Here is an 18793-nt window from a genome sequence, read left to right as displayed (position 1 = left end):
GGGGGGTGTCTCATGAGGGCAGAGCAAAGAGGCAGAACCACCTCCCTCAACCTGCCGGCAGTTCACAAAAAAATCAGAATAATCAGGGTTAGAAGGGACCTCTGGAGATTCTCCACACGTTCTGTGTGTGAGAGCTCCGTCGGGGCCCACCCCAGAGCACCGGGGGCGGGCCCCGGGAAGTGGAGGGGGGGGGGGCGGCTGAGGCAGCGCGGCCGCGGCCATGGCGGCGCTGGCGGGGGGACCCCGCGCCCTGCGCTGGGCTCTGCGCCGGTCCTGCCCTCAGCGCTGGTACCGCACCGAGCGCGGCGTGTACGGCTACAAACCCGGCAAGGCGGCGGAGCAGCAAAAGCAACAGCAGCAGCCCCGTGGAGCTGGCAGAGCAGGTGGGATAAACACCACCCCACTCCACCCTTCCCCCCTGCGGCTGGGATGGGCTGGGCGGCGGGGTCCGTGAGGGGGATTGGGGTGAGGGGGCTCTGTGTTGTTGTGCCCGCCGGGGTTCCCATTTGCTGTCTGGGAGGCTTGTGGGGTGCCTGGCCCCGCACCAGCTGCTGGAGTTGCTTCAGCCGGTTCGAAGTTGCCTCAGTTTTTTGCTGCCCTGGAAGTACCTCAGCCCCACGCCTGTCTTTTCCCTTTTTTTTTTATTACGTTATTTGAACTGGCCATCTAGTTACCAGTACAGGTAACTCTCTCCCATAGCGGTAACCGTGATGATTTTAACTCGGTTTTACGGTGCAGAGATACGATTTCAAGTGCACAGAACTCTCCGGGGCAGGAGTATGTGGTCCCCTGCATTAACAGCTCGGGGGAGACTTCGGTAGGAATTGGTTTTTCAGTGTGAGAAAGACAGGGAGCTGCTGGAGAGGGTCCAGCGGAGGGCACAGAGATGATGAGGGGTCTGGAGCATCTCTCTTTTGGAGGAGAGACTGAGATTTGTTTGGTCTAGAGAACACTGAGAGGGGATCTCATCAATACACATAAATATCTCCAAAGTGAGTGCCAGGAGGATGGTGCCAGATTCTTTTCAGTGGTGCCCAGAGGCAGGACAAGGAGCAGTGGCCATAAACTAAAACACAAGGAGTTCCACCTAAACATGAGGAAGAACTTCTGTCCATGGAGGGTGGCAGAGCGCTGGAACAGGGTGCCCAGGGAGGGCATGGAGTTTCTCTCTCTGGAGACATTCCAAACCCACCTGGAAGTGTTCCTGTGTCACCTACTCCGGGTGACCCTGCCTTGGCAGGGAGGTTGGACTGGATGATCTCCAGAGGTCCCTTCCAAACATGACAATTCTGGGATTTTTGTGAATTAAGCCTCTTGGACAAAAGCAGGAGTGAAACAGGTTTGTAGCTCCGGGGCACCAAGTCCACAGAGTATCCTCCTTGTTAATAGTTAACATATTTCTGTGTTACATTTTAAATGGCTTTCTTGCTGAGAGCATTGTGGGAGATCTTAGGAGTTATGTTCTGGGTTATGTCCCCCTTGCAGAACCCACTGCAGAAAAGGGCCTCTTTTGAATGGGCTGACTTTGTGAACATCGTGGCTGGAGCAGAGTGTCAGCCATGGAAACACAAATGTCAGAGAAATAACTTAGTGAACTGTCTCAGAAGTGCATTATTTTGGAAAATGAAAGCCTTCAGACTTGAATACTGTCAGCACTTTACCAAGAGCACATGTGTGATGCTGTTCTGCTTTCTTTTTGCTTTCAGTTGACCACGCTCTGGCTCGTTTAATAACCGCCTACGCTGAACACGGCCACAAAGCAGCCAAAATTAACCCCCTGTTTGCTGGCCAGGCTCTTATGACCATGGTACCTGAAATCCAACAGCTGGCTGAAGTTCTTCAAGGGCCTCTCGTTACTACAGGTGGGTCCCCAGCCTGCTCACAGTGAGTTCTGTTCATGGGTGATTTACTGGGAGGCTGTGGCCTCTGTGGAAGAGCCAAATTTCGAGTGGTGGTTCAATCAGTAATGAACTGTTGGACGGGAAATTGTCAACTTCAGCCTGCTTATGTCTGTTGCAAAAAATCTCAGTGCAATGAGGGGCTGCCTTCTGGCATCTCTGGAGACCAGGACAAATTGTGCTTGTTCTTACAGCTACTGATGTTAAACATTAATGTCTTGTTACTGTAACATTTGATGATTTACCTACTTAACACTGTAGAGAAGCTGTCAAAGGACAGGGGCAGAACTCAAAACTTGTCTTCCTGCCTCTCTAGACTCTTGCTGTGACCTTGAACAAAGGAGGATCTCCCTCCATGTTTTTTCTCCAAAACACTCTTTAGTGCTTCCCCTTCCTCCCCCAAAGTGACTAATGACATTTATTTCCCAACCAGGACTTCTAAACATGGGAAAAGAAGAATCTTCCCTCGAGGATGTGCTGGCTTACCTTGACCATATATACTGTGGGCATATTTCCATAGAAACAAGCCAGCTTCCAACTCTGGAGGAGAGGGAATGGTTTGCTAAAAGGTTTGAAGAGCTAAAGCAAGAAGCGTTTACACCTGAAGAGAAAAAGCACTTGTGCAAACTGATGCTGGAGTCCCAGGTACCTTGTTCCCCATTACTGGATTGTAATAGAGTGGGGGAATCTTGGCGTGGATTCTTTTCTGCTCTGGACGCGATTCATGCAGAAAAAGAACAATCAGCATCCTGAAAGGCTTTGACAGTGTGCAAGAGGAAGAAGTACAAGGTTTTGCAGTACACAGGTGCAGGAATCTCACTGGAGTTTGTTGCTGAATTTACTTGGCAGCCATTACTGAAACAAAGAGAAGTATTTCGTTTTGTACAAACCCATGAGCAATCGGTCTTCAAAAGTGAGATTCTCTGAGCCTCATGGTCTGACAGCTCACTGGAATGTTACTGATGGGAACACAAGGCTGGGCAGAGCTCTGTGAAATCTTGTGCTGATCTGTTTTACTGGCTTTAAAGTACGGTGTCTCTCGAGGTTTTGGGAGAACAAAGCACAGCTGGACTGAGGTGTTATGATACAGCACTGGCAAATTTGCTTTTCAGCAAGGAACCTTTGTTCAGTGCATTCTGTGAGGAAATGAAATACTTATGTACTTTCAACATGCATAGAGAAAATTTATTCCAATACTTCTGTACTGTGAAAAATTTTAATTTTTTTTCCCCTTTTCTTCCCATGCTGTCCAGAAGGATGGAAAGGTAGAAGAGCAGGATCGGTGAAGGTTGGAAAGGTAGAAGAGCAGGATCTGTGAAACTGTCCCTGTTTCCAGTTTTCCAAGTGGAAGGAGTGTTAAATGTAATATTTACTGATGACTAAACAGAAGTATATGGCCCATGTTGTATTTTGCTGCCTCTTTGGCAGTTAGAGGAATTTGACAGTGACACAGGAGGTTGATACTGGGACCCTGATGTACCCTACTTTGATTTCAGCATGATCAGGACTATACTAAGAGTATAGAATTTAACCCTGACAGAAAAACTGCTTTTATGAGTGAATAGTTTTGTATCATTTATTCCTATTAGAACTGAATGTTATTTAACTAGAGGGTGTTCAGCAGTTGGCTCTGATTTTTAAGTGTGGTTCTGCCTTCTCAGTTACAAACTTCATTTATTTTCAGTCTTCAGTTGCAAAACTCTAAGTAAACTTCCAGTGCTTCCAAAACGTGGTCGCTTAAGAGAGCTGTCCAGGCACAGGTGAATGGAGTGAAGTGAGAAGAAAATAAAATAAAGACAGATTCATTTATTTTTCTTCTCTCAAGCATTCCACCTGTGTCCTAAGGACTGTGCCTAATATAAATCAAAATGAGACCCTGTGCTTCTCTAGCACTTGGTGTCTCAAGATAGTTATGTTTTATACTGTAAAAGAACACCATTTCTTAATTTCCACCTAGAACAGGTAAACTATTAAGGAATTCGTAAATTGCTGTGGTGTTACAGTTCTTCATACATCTCCTTCCACGTTAGATGGAGAGAGTTTGATCCTCAACCCAACACTTTTCTGCTTAGGAGGAGATAAGAGCTGATTTCTTGTAGTCACCGTAGCTTCTGCTCTCAGACTGGGTGGGTGGAGAGTGAGCTGAGACTTTTGAAGGGGTGTGTTTGGGTTTGTGTGCCTTATGGATACAGACCTAAAATCCTACTAAATTTTACAAACAGAAGACTGCTGCCTAAAATAGCCCAATAGCTGAAGTTCTCCTGTTTCCCACAGGAGTTTGATCACTTCTTAGCCACCAAGTTTGCCACGGTGAAGCGCTACGGCGGCGAGGGGGCCGAGAGCATGATGGGCTTCTTCCACGAGCTGTTCAAGATGTGTGCCTACAGTGGAGTGACAGACATTGTTATTGGAATGCCTCACCGTGGAAGGCTTAATCTCCTCGCAGGTCTGCTCCAGCTGCCACCTGAGGTAAGAGGTTGATAATCTCCCGAGCAGTTGTTTGATGCCTGGTTTATTTGCGGGGAAATAAACCCCCGAAAGTTTGTCGGGTCGTAAGTGCTGGAGCAGTAAAAGTCAACCTGTGTGAGAGTGGTTTCCCCTCCTGTCAACACTTCAGCCGGCTGTGAAAAGAACTCTAATGCAGGGCTTCCTGTGCTGTTATCAGAAGCATCCTTGCAATTTCAGGAGAGGGAGAGCGCAGGGTTCGGTAAATGCTTCTCTTTCGCCGTGTCAATGAATCAGCGAAGGGTTTTAACTGAACCTGTTTCCGTGCAGGTCATGTTCCGCAAGATGCGCGGTTTGAGTGAGTTCCCAGAGAATTCAGCAGCCATTGGGGATGTTCTCTCCCACCTGACATCTTCTGTAGACCTCGACTTTGGTGCCCACAGGCCTGTGCACGTCACCTTGCTGCCCAACCCCTCCCATTTGGAAGCCATCAACCCCGTGGCCGTGGGCAAGACACGGGGCAGGCAGCAGACCCTGCTCGATGGAGATTACTCCCCAGACAGCTCCGCACAGCCTGGGGACAAAGTTATCTGCCTACAGGTATTTTGCTCACAGTTCCTGACTGATCTTTGTAAGACTTGCTGGACTTGAATGTGAACAGGAGCGTACGTAGAAATAGCAAAAAAACCCTGATTTGATGTATAATGTCAAGCACTGGGATCCTCTTTATGGGGAAAGAGGAGGGCAAGGAAGATTTCCAGGTGCCATCCCTGATGACACTGGCATTTAAACAACCGCACTTCTAAGATTTCTGAAGAAATGCTTCTGATATCTTCCTTCTTTTTAAACAATATCTGCACTGGGAGCCATGTGTGCTTTTCCTCACAGACCACTTTTGCATTTAAACCACCACCAGAATCCTTCTTTTAGATTCATAGGTTTGGAGAAGATCTGTCAACAAGGTTGCAGAGTCCTCAGGAGGATTTAGAATTTTGCCACTTTATCATGGTACTGTTGAAGACTCTGCTGGAATTAGTTTTTACTCCTTGAATTGACTTTTATAGTTGTAGGGCAATCCTAAATAGTTCCTTGATATATTTTCTTATCTTGCATTGTTTTCAATATGGAAAACAAGTGAGTCAAACTCTTCCCATTTTAAAGCCAGGAGTAAAAATGAGTTGGGCAGAACTGCCCTCCTGTGAAGCATAATCACCATGGAGGAAGTTACATTTAGAAGTGAAAACGTATTTCAGTTAAAGAAAAAATGCTTTGCTTCCTTCTGGAAAGGATATTGAGAAAAAGCAGAAACAAGAATATCTTGGGCAAGTTTGGGTTCTTTCTTTTTATTACAAAAATAAAAAAACCCCACGTTTTAGGGCATGAAGATTCAGGGAGATGTTTGTGGCCCACTGTGTCTGCTCCTCATATTTCTGTGCAGTTAGGTCAGTTATTCTGAGAACATACTATTGTTTCTTGGATTCTCTCTTACTCATAACGTTAGATTTTCACCATGTAGTAGTGAGAGCACTGCAGCTCTTTAAACAAAGGTTCTTCAGGATAAATGGACCTTCCCTAAGCAGGAAAAATTTAACTGTTTGGTTTTTGTGCAGGTAAGTGGCAGGGAGGGCTGCAGAGTAGAGAGGAACAACGTTAAATCTGAGCTAGACACCTCCATGTTAGTAACTGATCCAAAGTATTCCTGAAAGAAAGAAAATGTTTCATGGAATGTGAGTGTCAGTACTTGTGATTGTGTCTTCAAGAGGTCCAAGGGTTAGATTGAAAAAGAAATAAAAAGGCCAATTTTTAGTTGTGACTGTGAACTGCTCTCACTCACCTGATTGAAAGGAAAGGGATGAAAGCAGACACCTTCTTTTCCAGAATCTTGGTTTGGAAGTTTCTCTTTGGGCTTTCTGGGGGTTTCTGTTTTTACAGTGCTTTCTCTTGAGAAATGTAAGTGTAGACACTGAATTGAGGTTTACTCTGGCAATTGTTCTGTTCTTCCACTAGAATAGAACTTCCACCAGCCCTGAGGGCAGAGCTTGAGGGGAAAAAGAGTAAAGATCAGCTAAGGTGCCAGTGTAAGCCTAGTTGTCCAAGGTCTGAAAATCTTTTTTTTGGAAATGCAGTGTGCTTAGAATATATGAGGACTATAAAACTCCTCTGCATGGATACCTCTGCAGTGTTTGATTGTCCATCTCTGCTGAGAGTGGCTTATTTTTCGCCTTCTCACATACTTTAACTCCACTTCCTAGACATCAGGCAACTGCTGATGTTTATGATTTCAACCTAAATTTGAGTATAAGATCTCCCAGAAATGTATTTCACATTTGACATTCTACTGTCAGGGTCCCTGTTTAATGAATTAAACTTGATGGTGATCTTTTATGTTTTTTTGCTAATGCAGCCCAGAAAAAAAAAAAAAAACTGTCCTAGCAAAAACTGTCTCCATCTTTCTGGTAGAATGAGGAAAATCCCACTTGCACCACTGGGATTGGATCCTGTGGGGTTTGAGATGTTTTTCTGTGATACCTCTTAAAAACTGTATCAGAACTGTGTAAAAACCAATGCTGCCATTTCACTGGTTGCATCTCTGTCTCGCAGGTGCACTTGCACCTCAGAAGTTTCCTGGGCCTTGAAATCACTGTCCCACAGCTAGAAGGTCAAACTGTCAATAAGAATGCACACAAATTTGCATAGTGACTTTGATCTGCAAAGGACTGAGTTTGCATTCCGAGGAAGCTGTGATCACGCTCACCAGTGGAGAACTATCTGTAGTTTCAAAACACTGGAATGCTAAATGATACTCATTGTATCATGCCAGTTCACCCAAATTCAGCAAAGGGTGCAGTGTGATGGGCTCCCTTTGGCCAGGGGACAGCTGCTGACTGCTGCAGGACACTTGCACTCACCTGGACACTGGTGGGTCAGTTTGAGGAAATCATAGGTCAGCTCCAGGCAGGAATTCCATCAGGCAGTCTCGTACACATGGTGGCTGCTATGGCCCTGTGTCACTGATAAAGTAAAGGCTCAGATCATGAAAGGGATTAAGAAGTGGGTCCAGCTGGAACTGTGTCTGTGCCACGTGCTCCATTTAGCAGGTGTTGCGTAATGAGCTACAGGTTTAATTTTGCTGCTCCTCCAGCGTATCCTAACGAGACTTTTCCACCTTCTTCCCTCGTGTAGGTTCATGGCGACGCTGCTTTCTCTGGGCAAGGAATTGTCCCTGAAACACTGACCCTCTCTAATCTACCACATTTCAGAGTTGGTGGGAGCATCCACTTGATTGTTAATAACCAGCTGGGCTACACCACTCCTCCAGAGCGAGGGAGGTCGTCCCTGTACTGCAGTGACATTGGTACGTGGAGCTGAAGCTGGAGGAGGATTGTCTGTTGTGGCAGAAAGGGTTTTTAACTTCAGTGTGGATATGTGCTGTGCTGGGGGCTTTTTATAGCAAGTCACTCTCAACTCTAGGGAGTTGTACTAATATAGCTCCAGTTTCATGATGGAGTAGAAATTAAAATTGTTATTGATTATTTCCTCCTACTGGCAACAACTCAGAGGCTAAAAATATGCCCTCCCCCATCTGCTTTGTGGCAAAGACTGAACCCCAGAGGAAAACCTGATCACGTTTTCAGGGGATGTTATGAAATATTTGCAAGATTACTGTGAAGTCTCTGTAACTCATTTAATTTCTGTCCTGTCACTGACAGCTTTCCAAAAGGTGTTGCGATGGAGTGTGTAACACGTATTTTAAATACATCTTGTTAAATTTCATCAAAATCATCCCAGTGTGTTTTCTGAGCAAGATCTATAGGTCAGATGCTCCTTCATTTTTCTGTTTGTGTTTGTTGTCAGGTGAGCTTGTTGAGCTTTCAATGGAAAGATGAGGCTCAAGACCTTTCTAAGGTCAAACCAGAAGTCTTTTGGTTTGGACTGACCTTTCTTAGTGATAGACAGATGTATTATCAGTAAGATTAGAGACCTAGCAGTAAGTTCTCCTGTGTATGTCACTTATAACTAAAAATAGACTTTTGTATGTTTTTAAGACTTAACATCGAGTATTTGTGTTTGCTTTCTGGTTTCATCAAACCAAACAGGTAGATTAATTAAATCTGATAAGGTAGATAGAATATGTTATTACTGCTTTTCCCTGGGCTGGTTTTGTGCTATGGGTTGTTTTTGTTTGTTCTTGGTTTGTGGGTTTTTTTTCCCTCCATCCTTAATTTTCCTTTCTTCTTACCTGTCAGTGAGGAGGGAAGATGTTACCATTTGACTTCCAGGATTTTGCTAAGGAGGGAAACTTGACACGGATCAGGAATGGCTGAAATATCTTAATTTCCCAGAACTTGGACAGCTAAAGTACAGGAGGAGGGTTTGCAGCCAAATTGTCATACAGGGGAGGGTGTTGATACATTTAAATTTTGTAGTGTTTTCTTTAATGAAGAGACCTCTCTGGAGCAGGGGACAAAGGAGAGGGTTGCTTCTGGCCTGTGTGAATTCATAGTAGTGATAGCTTAGGTTAGGAAGGAAATAAAACCCAATTTTTATTTGAAAGAGGAGCGATCAAATAGTTCTCTCCCATTCCCTGCAGACTTCCAGATCAATAACATTAAGGAATTGTGTATAGAAAGTCCTCTGGGAATTTAATGCTTGTAAAAAAAGTTGTGCTCAAACTGTCTCAAATACATCAGGCCGTGCTAATTGCACTGTCTCTCAGGGAAGACTCCTGTCCTTACCCCAGCTCCCATCACAACGGGCATCTGTTGTACCTTGTTGTTACCTTTACTTCTTGTGAGTTGTCTGTGATTTCAGCAGAGTAGGGGTGTGTGTGTTTCCTCTGGGAGGGGCTGGGTGTGATTCCTGTTCTGTTCCCAATCCCTGGGCAGGTAAGATCATTGGGTGTGCCGTTATCCACGTGAACGGGGACGATCCTGAGGAAGTTGTCCGTGCCACCCGCCTGGCCGTCGAGTACCAGCGCCACTTCCGCAGGGACGTCATCGTGGACCTGCTGTGCTACAGGCAGTGGGGCCACAACGAGCTGGATGAGCCCTTCTTCACCAACCCCTGCATGTACAAGATCATCAGGTAAGGGAGCGTGCTTGGGTCTACACCCACTCACTGCTGCTGCTGCAGCAGAAGTTTCTGTGTCGTTAAGATCCTCCACCACATGGACAGGACACCATCATGTAAGTGCAGCTACACTGTCAGCAGCCCTTGAGTGAGGTGAGAGTCTGATAACGAGATGTTAATTAGGGTAATCGCTGCTGTTGGCTCTTAAATATGCAGCTTGATGCCTCTTGGAGCACACAGCTCTTGGATTTCAAATTCGTGACCATTAGTAATCAGAAGGCAAAGTTGTCTTCTGGGTGCCAAGGGGAAGCGTGGATAATGTGGGATATGGGGCAGGAAGCCAGCGTGATGTTTGTCTTGTCTTTGCCTGGTCCTGCTGGGACTCATCTTCATGAGCATTTAAATGTGTTCAGATTCCATCCTTATCCTCGAAGAAAAATACACAAAAATTTACTGGCCAGTGAATTCTGGTGTTTTAGGTGAAGTATTTATAGAATGGATGGCTTGATTCTCATCTAATGCTGAAGTCCTAGTGTGAGTTTCTCTGAAGAAAATATGCATGATAGCACAGAGGAGTTTTGGACTTGTTTTTATCTGTAACTGCCAACTCCAGGTATTTTTTTTTTTTTTTTTAAATAAAAGACTGTAAAACACGTATCCAAGAGATGTTACCTTTCTGAAAATGCCAGGAGAGCAAACTTGATGTGAATGAGTGTGATGCACCAGGACACCGTTTATTTCAGTTTCCCACAGTAGCCGGCTGTAGTAAGGTGGTATTTTCTTGTTCTGTGACAGTGTTTCCAAATTTCATCTCTCTGGGGTTTGCTTCCCTCCCGGACAGATCCCGGAAGAGCATCCCAGACACGTACGCAGAGCACCTGACGGCGGCCGGGCTCGTGACCGAGGCTGAAGTGGCCGAGATAAAAACCACCTACTATTCCAAACTCAACGACCGCCTTGCCAACACGGCGTCGTACAGCCCACCCGCCACCAACCTGCAGGGCCACTGGAAGGGCCTCGTGGAGCCCTCTGCTACGATCAGCACCTGGGACACGGGCATGCCCGTGCCGCTGCTGCAGTTCATCGGAGCCAAGTCCGTGCAGGTGCCCGAGGAGCTGCGGGTGCACAGCCACCTCCTGAAGACCTACGCGCAGGTCAGTGAGGGTGGTGGTGTCTCTGGTGCCGCTGCTCAAAGGCACGACCTGTTACGGGAAAAATCCAAGCACAGTAACACTGCCAGTTGGAGGGTAGCGTGGTATTCTCTAGGAAGAAACGCCAGCTCACTGTTCCAGGGTTCAGGTTATACCATGTTTCCTCTAGTTTTGAAGAAAGACGTGTCTTCTCCCCCCCCACCACCCAGATCTGACCATATGCGTTATTTTGTTATTTCAACACTGTTCTGTTGCAATGAAGAAAAAAGGTTATAGAAAATACAGTTTATTATTCTTACAACTAATAGAAACTGGTATGATAAATGACTGACATTTATATACTTTATGATTAGAATCAGTACTTTGTGAGAGAATGAGGCAGGAAGCTGGTGATTGTGTACACGGTTTCCACAGCCTGTAGTGAGTGTTTTATGGTTTATGTATGTAAACATCAGACAACACGTGGCCAAGTCTGACAGCCAGGGTTTGTTAGCTCCTAACTTTGTGCTTGGTTTGGCTTGGTTTGGGGTTGTGCCCTTTGATGAATGATGAGCACGTTGCAGGTGTCTGTAGAGAGGCTCTGAGCTGATTATTTCAGAGGGCTGATGTTCTTGTCTTCCCAGCCCAAGGCAAGAACTTCACAGCTGGGTGTGATCATTTGTCTGCAGCTCTGCAGGCCAGAACAGGGAAGAGTTCTGGAGACTGAAATACTTACACCTGACATCTTTCATCACTGCTAACCAGACGGACCAGAATTCTGTCAAGACTGCACTCTGTGCTGTGATTTTTAATATTTTCAGACCTAAGATTAATTTGTCAGTGCAGTTTCTTGACTGGTAGGTGAACACATGGATCATCCATGGTTCTGGGGCCCTCAGGCAACCTTCAGGATGTGCTTAAATAAGATTCTGTGTTCCAACCCAACCCAAGGTGGCTGCAGGAATATAGCACTTCTCTCCACAGTGTTTTATTTTTTTCTTAGCTTCTGATCTTGGTCTGTGCCACCAAAAGAGCTGCAGATGGAAAAAGGCAAAATAATAACTTTTCCTCGTTCTTTACTTGTTTAGTCAAGAGTTCAAAAAATGGAAGAAGGAAAAAAGCTGGACTGGGCAACAGCTGAAACTTTAGCGTTTGGTTCTCTGCTGAGCCAAGGTAAGAGGCAACAGCAGACAAGAAAATACTTCTGCTTTAATGTCAATAAAGGATAAAAATAGACTTCTTAGGTGTTTCTAAGTTAAAAGATTGATATGATGTATCAATTTGATAGTTTGCAAGAGAAGGTAAATATGAATCCTGTATATGTCACTAACATTTGTAGATTAAGCCCTAAATGTCTTCAGAGAATTGTTGCTCCCTCCTACTCCCCAACACCATTGGAGCTAAGCATGTGAGCAATGCAGCTGAAATCAGTGGGGCTCCCAAGTACTGTGAGTGTTTGATGTTACTATTTCTTGCCTGAATTCATTATCTCCATTTACCTGTGATGTAGATTGCGTGTTTTTTGCAGTTTGCTTCAGTAAATTGAACCGTTTACCCCAAAATGATTCTTGGCTGCAGGGAGGAGAAAAGAGAAATGTCAGAGCATCTCTGTGCTTGTGACTTGGAGCTGCTGCTGGATAAGAATTTAATCTCAGATTCGACGTTGCTAATGGGAGAAATCCAAGAAGAGACAGAACAAGAGATATAACACTTTGGACGTGGAGAGTTGTTGTCCTGCGTGTTTTCCTTTTACATGACTTGCTAATTGAGTGTTTTGTTTATTGCTTGGCAAGGGTTTAACATCAGACTAAGTGGACAAGATGTTGGCAGAGGAACCTTCAGCCAGCGACACGCCATGTTGGTTTGCCAAGAGACAGATGACACCTACATCCCTCTGAACCACATGTCCCCAGACCAGAAAGGTTTCCTAGAGGTGGGTTCTGGGGTCCACAAGACCATCTTATTGTGCTGAAACAATGCATTTTTACAGGCTGTTGGGATACATGTAGGCAGCCTGTCTGTTCTGGCAAACACCAGATACAGGGGCAGGACAACTGTCAGGGCACTCCTGTTCCTTGTAGTTACAAATGACAACTTTAACGAGGGGTTTTGCTTTTCTTTGAGAGATCAGGTATTATCCTTTTTCCCTCAGTGTCTTCAGCCAAAAGCAAACCAGAGGTGGCCATCAGTCACCTTTAGGAGTGCATGTCCCCAGAGTGCCCAGCACCCATGTGCCTGCTTCTGAGGGTTCTTAACCCTGGGTTATCTTCTTCCTTGCCCAGCCCTCCCAACAATTTCCTTTTGTTAGGTGAGTAACAGTCCCTTGTCTGAAGAAGCTGTGCTTGGTTTTGAATATGGAATGAGCATTGAGAGCCCTAAGTTACTGCCAATTTGGGAAGCTCAGTTTGGAGACTTCTTTAATGGAGCCCAGATAATATTTGACACTTTCATCTCTGGAGGTGAGTGTACGAGGAGATAATGTATGTAAAAATGAATCATTTGTACTCTGCACATTTTTAGAAAATCCAGCATGCCAGCAGCATGTTTCAGGCTTCTATTTAATGATGTGAAAATCAGCTATTCTTTTTTTTTTGGTGAGTAGTCTGTGCAAAGTAATGTGTTCTGGGGAAATCATTCTTTCCTTCCTCCTCCTGTGTTTCCAGGCGAGGCCAAATGGCTCCTGCAGAGCGGGATAGTGATTCTTCTTCCCCACGGCTACGATGGTGCAGGCCCTGAGCACTCCTCCTGCAGGATGGAACGGTTCTTGCAGGTACCCATCACCTGTGGGAACAGTGAATCTGTGATACATAAAAAAAAAAAAAACCCAACCTAAAAATTCATTGTTGTGCCCTTGTTACTGTAGTAAGTAAATGAAAGCTGTTTCATCTAAGTTATGGAAAGGGGATTGGAGCCTTTTAGGGAGTTGCTGCCACTCTCATGAATAAGTTGTGACCTGTTAAAACAAAATCTGTCATGCCCTGGTTGCAGTGTGCTAGAAGGAGGCATTCAGATGTGATCTTACCAGCTGAATTCTAAAGCCTTTTCTTCTCTGAATTTCTTCCCTTGCAATCATCTGAACCGGGATATTTGTTCACCTGTTCCTGTACAGCTCGGGGTGCCTTGTGTGCCTGGATTTTTTCTTGCATATTTGTCTCACCTGCTTTCTTTGGTATTGCTGTGTCTCCTCGATGCAGATGTGTGACAGCTCAGAAGAGGGAGTTGATGGGGACCAGGTCAACATGTCAGTTGTCCATCCCACCACCCCAGCACAGTATTTCCATTTACTCCGGAGGCAAATGGTCCGAAACTTCAGGAAACCTCTCATTGTTGCTTCTCCCAAAGTGTTACTCAGGCTCCCAGTAAGCTGAAAAATACCTTTTCTGGGTTGTTTTTTGTGTTGTTTTTTTTTCTTCCTACTCTTTTGTGTTCTCTTCCCCTTTTTCTTTGTTGCTCTTCTGTGTTCTCTGATCTCTGCTTTAGTGAGATTTTTCCTGTTTGGGACTGAGTAGGCTGAGGGTTAAAGCTGAGTGGAGGTGAGCTAGAAGTAGGGATGATTCTAGGTCTGAGTGTTCTTGGGAAGCTTATCATTCCACCTTTCACTGGGAGAGGGAATGGGAATAGGAGGGAGAGGAAAGACTGTATTTTGTACTTACCAAAACCCTGTCTCAGTATTCTTTCTGACTCTGGCCTGAAGTGAAGGCAGCAAGACTTGGTAACTTCCACCTCTCCCCCACACAGGCTGCGGTGTCGAGTTTTGAAGAAATGGCCCCAGGGACAACATTCAAGCCTGTCATTGGTGACTCCTCAGTAGATCCTAAAAGGTAGCTTTACTTGCTTAGAGGAGAAGCTCAGAAGGGATGTCCTGTCCCTTTCTCCTACCTAACACCTCAAATTTGAAGTGGTACGAAAGAGGTGACTCTAGGGGGCAAATGTTGTTTTGTGGTTGGTGGCTTAGTTTCATTTGTTCCTCTCCTTTTCTTGTGATAATTGTTGGTAGTGTCCATACCTGTCTGCAAAGCAGGGCAGTGTTTAGGCAGTTGGCACTTGCTCCCACAGGGAGGTTGTGTCTGTAGTTACTGACCCGATGGGCACTAATCTGCTCCATGTTCTTGGCTGACAGTCATTGGGAGCAGCTCTTTCCCGATTCATGGATTCGTTTAGGTTGGAAAAGACCCTCAAGATCATCAAGTCCCAACTTTACTGCCAAGTCCATGACTAAACCACTTCCTCAAGTGCCACATTTAGACTTTTAAATACCTCCAGGGATGGTGATTCCACCACTGCCCTGGGCAGCCTGTTCCTGTGCTTGACCCTTTCAGTGAAGAAATTTTTCCTGATATCCAATCTAAACCTCCCCTGATGCAACTTGAGGCCACTTCCTCTTGTCCTGTTGTGTGTCGCTCAGGAGAAGTAACTCCCACCTGTCCACAACCTCCTTCCAGGTAGCTGTAGAGAGTGAGAAGGTTGAAGGGGAGTGGGAGGCAAGAGAAGGCAAAGAAGAGAAACGATGGTCTAGGGAAACAATTCAACTTCATAAAGTTGTCTTTGAAGTTTGGCTGGTTGTTTCTGTTGGAAGTGTGAAGCTGTTCTGTAAAACCCTGAACTTGGAAACATTCTTGTTTTAATTCAGTGTCACCCAAGTGGTGCTGTGCTCTGGAAAGCATTACTATGCTCTGGTGAAGCAAAGAGAGACGCTGGGAGAGAAGCAGCAGCACAACACAGCTATTCTGAGACTTGAGGAGCTCTGCCCTTTCCCCCTGGAGGCTCTACAGCAAGAGCTGAGCAAATACAGCCAAGCAAAAGGTCAGCCAGACTTTTGCCTTTGTGTTTCTGGTGTCTTTGAAGTATTGAGCTGAATCTGTTGCCTGCCTTTTAGGATAAAGAGCTGTAATGGCTTTTTCCACTTTGCTCTTCCCCTCGTACATCCAAGTGTTTCTGGAGTGGGATAGTACAAATGTTCATGTCTTGTGCTAAAAGAACTCGTCTCTTTGCTATTGTCTCTCTGCTTCCAAAAAGCAGGACTGAAAATCAGAGTGAGCCATTTGGGATGTTTTTTTGCATTGATCTTTGCAGTCCAGTCCTTTAAGTGGCTTTTGAAAACAGCAGTAGAAAACCTGAATATACACACAGTACACCCCTCTGGTGGACACACTTTGGGTTTGAATTCAGAAAGCAGGGACCTAGAAGGGAATTCAGTCTGGCAAGCCTTTATTTTAGAGGTAGTGCCAAGACAAAGAAGGTAGAGGTGCTAAAAAAAAAAAAAAGAAAAACTCCTTGAGCTGCTGAAAAGATAAATGTGTGCATTTATAATGTACCCTTGTCCTTCCTTTAGTCTTCACCTGGAGTCAGGAAGAACCACAGAACATGGGGCCATGGTCCTTTGTGTCACCACGGTTTGAGAAGCAGCTGGGGCTTAAGGTAAGATAAGATGTCCACAAGTGTTATGAAGTTCACAGTTCTCCTTAAATACAAAATTCTGTGGTGCTTACACAAAAACCTAATCCTGATGCCTAAACCAAACACATGTTCTAATTTAAGCTGCTTCTGCTCTTTATAGCACTACTGGTGATGGGCAGGACTGGAGCTTTATTTTACTCTGTGTTTAATCAAAGTAGACAGGATAGTGAAAGATCCCAGGTGGGAAACAGCACGCTTGAAATGAGCCGGAGGAGAATCCAAAGCTGCCATTTGCTCTGGCATGTCATGCACCATAATGTCCTTTGGGCCACGGTCTGTGGGAGATGGAGGACAACTTCCTGCATTACTTCCAGCTGGTGGTATCTGCCAGCAGACATATCCCCACGGCATCAGCAGCTCAAGGTGCAGCCCCGTTCCTGTGCTTCATTAATCATTTCCTCCCAACTCCAATTCCAGCTGCGCTGTGTGAGCAGACCTCCCCTGCCAGCCCCGGCTGTTGGCATTGGAACCCTCCACAACCAGCAGCAGGAAGATGTTCTGAGCAAGACATTTCTCTAAGTTTTCGACAGACAGACAGACAGGCTGCTCCTGCTGTCGGTCGTGTTTGGTGCCTCCTGTGAAGAAGAACAAAGGCCAGATCCTTAAGACTCTTGGTTCTCCAAAATGGAAACCAAAAAAGGGTGGAACGAGTTTGGTAATGATGAAGGAATTTTTTCGTGTCAGGGAATACCTAATGATGATAAGTGACACCTGTTACTCTGGATACTTCTTGTTTTCTTGTACTATTTTCTACAAAACACCTTTTTAAAGTTAAAAATCCAGTCTAGGGGACAGATTGGTGACTGTAGAATGCCTTATATCACGCTGCTTATCTGCACTTTACAGTTCCTGGGATGGTGCATGTGTGGAAACAGGCTTTGTTTCTTCTGTTTCCACAGAAGTGTTAGTGCTGTTTGGTCAAATAAATGCTTCCCATGCCTGGGAATGAGCCATTTCTGTAGCAGAGTGTTGTGAATTTTCCCTTTTTTTCTTTTCCTGTGGGCCAGGAATGAAATCTGTTGTGGCTGTTGGTGCATGAGTTGTTAAAGCAGGGTTCTGGGGGCAAATCGTGCAGGATGGCTCCTGAAGACTTCAGGCGTCTCGGCTCCCAAAATCATCTCTGAAGCCTGCTTTGGTATTTTCTTCTTATTAATACACACATTCACTCATTAACTCCATATGACCCAGAAATAACCTCTGTAATCCCTGCTCTGTGGTGTTTCACGTCACTGCTTTAGCACATCCATCCTCTGTGATGTGAAATCATGTTTGTCCCACTTTGCTCTAGCAAACGTCACAACTTCTTACTCATCCTGAACAGCTTTATCTAATCAAGGCGTATTCTGGTTTAAAATTTCTGCTGATCAGTAGAAAAAGGAGGCTGAAGAGAAACATTGCTTTGGCTGCAGCTGTAGCCAAGGAAGTTGTAGAGCACATTCACCAGCCTCGACTGGTGATTACATAAAGCTACTTTTTTTTTTTTCACTGTGGCAATGAACACAAGGGAAGAACAGACCCTGTGTTTTGAGTCTCACGTGGCCCAAACCCGACCTTGCCGTGCTCTCTGCAGGTCAGGTTATCCAACCAAGCAAAGGATGCTCGAGCGCTCCGAGCCTGCTTGATGCTCCTGGGGGGAGACACAGCTCTCTCTGCAGAGCCTTGGGGTGCCCTGGAGCTCCCCAGGGATACTGGGGTAGGAAGGGAGAGCTCTCCTCGGTATTGCTGACGCAGCCTGCCTGCAGAACGCTGCTCTTCCATGAGGGCTGACAGCTCCCAGGAGCAGCACAAAGCACTTGCTGACTTCGGGGCTTACGCTGTTCCTCCCATCGATTTTTGGATGCGCACAAGGCTGTTTTCCATCTGTGCACCGTGCTCTGCTCTGCAGGTAGGTGTGGCTCTCCCTGCACGGGGCTGCAGTGCTTTTGCCAAAGAGCATTTGGGAAAAGAAGCAGAAATTAGAACCACAGAGTCACAGAATATTCTGAGTTGGAAGGGACCCACACAGATCATTGTGTCCCACTCCTGGCCCTGCACAGGACAACCCCCAAACCACACCATGTGCCTGAAAGAGTCCAAATGCTTCTTAAACTGAAACAGGCTTGGGGCTGTGGCCACTGCCCTGGGGAGCCTGTTCCAGTGCCCAACTACCCTGTGGTTTTGCACTTTTCTGTGCAAAAGCCCCAGGGGAGAGCACTGCTTGGCAGTGGGAGCAAGTTTGCTGAGCGTGGAGGAAACAACTCAAGGAAGTGCTGGATGGAATGGGACACGAGCTGGGGGAGTGGCTCACGGGGCTGGTCCCATTGGACAGGAGAATGTCGTGGGTCATTAACACAAGGAGAAGTGAAGCTTTGTGTGCTCTGAGGTAGCAAAGGAGCTGACTAAAAAGAGAGAGTGTTACAGGACTTGTGCATTGTGGTGTGTCAGGCTTTTCAGAGGAGTGTGAGAATAGAAGAATAAAAAGTAAAGGCACTGAAGGAATGAGCTCTTGGGTTGAGCAGCTCATTAAAAACAGCAGAAACACTTGGTGACAGGGGGAAGAGACATCGGGAGAACAAATATTTTAAAACAATTTTTTTTAATAACAGGGATGTTGGTTTAGATTTAAAAAATCTAACCTGAATTTTGGAGGTTCAAAGTTCTGAACACAGTAGTATTTTGAATAAGGAAAGAAAACAATACTGCATTTAGATTTTTTTTTTTCTGTCACTGGGAACCTACTTGTGAGTGACACACAAATATTTGTTCAGCATTCCTGAGGTGGTGCATCTGTGTCAGTATGGACTAAAGAAACCT

At 45.6% G+C, this 18793-nt stretch overlaps 1 protein-coding gene across 1 annotated transcript; it reads left to right on the top strand.

Moving 5' to 3' along the window:
• The first annotated feature begins 220 nt into the window (after window positions 1-220).
• Window positions 221-16964, top strand: DHTKD1 (dehydrogenase E1 and transketolase domain containing 1). The gene is made up of 17 exons (XM_027901447.1): window positions 221-383; window positions 1707-1862; window positions 2332-2543; window positions 4173-4367; window positions 4674-4943; window positions 7527-7698; window positions 9230-9428; window positions 10255-10567; window positions 11632-11716; window positions 12337-12476; window positions 12852-13002; window positions 13207-13313; window positions 13738-13902; window positions 14282-14364; window positions 15174-15346; window positions 15876-15961; window positions 16418-16964. Exons 1-17 carry the CDS (start codon window positions 221-223, stop codon window positions 16517-16519), a joined length of 2772 nt encoding a protein of 923 aa, XP_027757248.1. The 3' UTR covers window positions 16520-16964.
• The last annotated feature ends 1829 nt before the right edge of the window (window positions 16965-18793 follow it).

This window comes from Empidonax traillii, unplaced genomic scaffold (genome assembly GCF_003031625.1).
Source record: "Empidonax traillii isolate 1590-97213 ecotype Southwest subspecies unplaced genomic scaffold, ASM303162v1 scaffold785:size696563, whole genome shotgun sequence".
In the NCBI taxonomy this organism is placed as follows: domain Eukaryota; kingdom Metazoa; phylum Chordata; class Aves; order Passeriformes; family Tyrannidae; genus Empidonax; species Empidonax traillii.
This window is presented reverse-complemented; position numbering and strand designations above follow the sequence as displayed.

Bases quoted from the DNA above. Each gene is read 5' to 3' on its own strand.
- DHTKD1 (XM_027901447.1), top strand. From the start codon at position 221: ATGGCGGCGCTGGCGGGGGGACCCCGCGCCCTGCGCTGGGCTCTGCGC. The intron at 11,717-12,336 runs GTAAGAGGCAAC...TTGCTTGGCAAG, and splicing joins TGGTTCTCTGCTGAGCCAAG to GGTTTAACATCAGACTAAGT. The intron at 13,314-13,737 runs GTACCCATCACC...TCCTCGATGCAG, and splicing joins GGATGGAACGGTTCTTGCAG to ATGTGTGACAGCTCAGAAGA.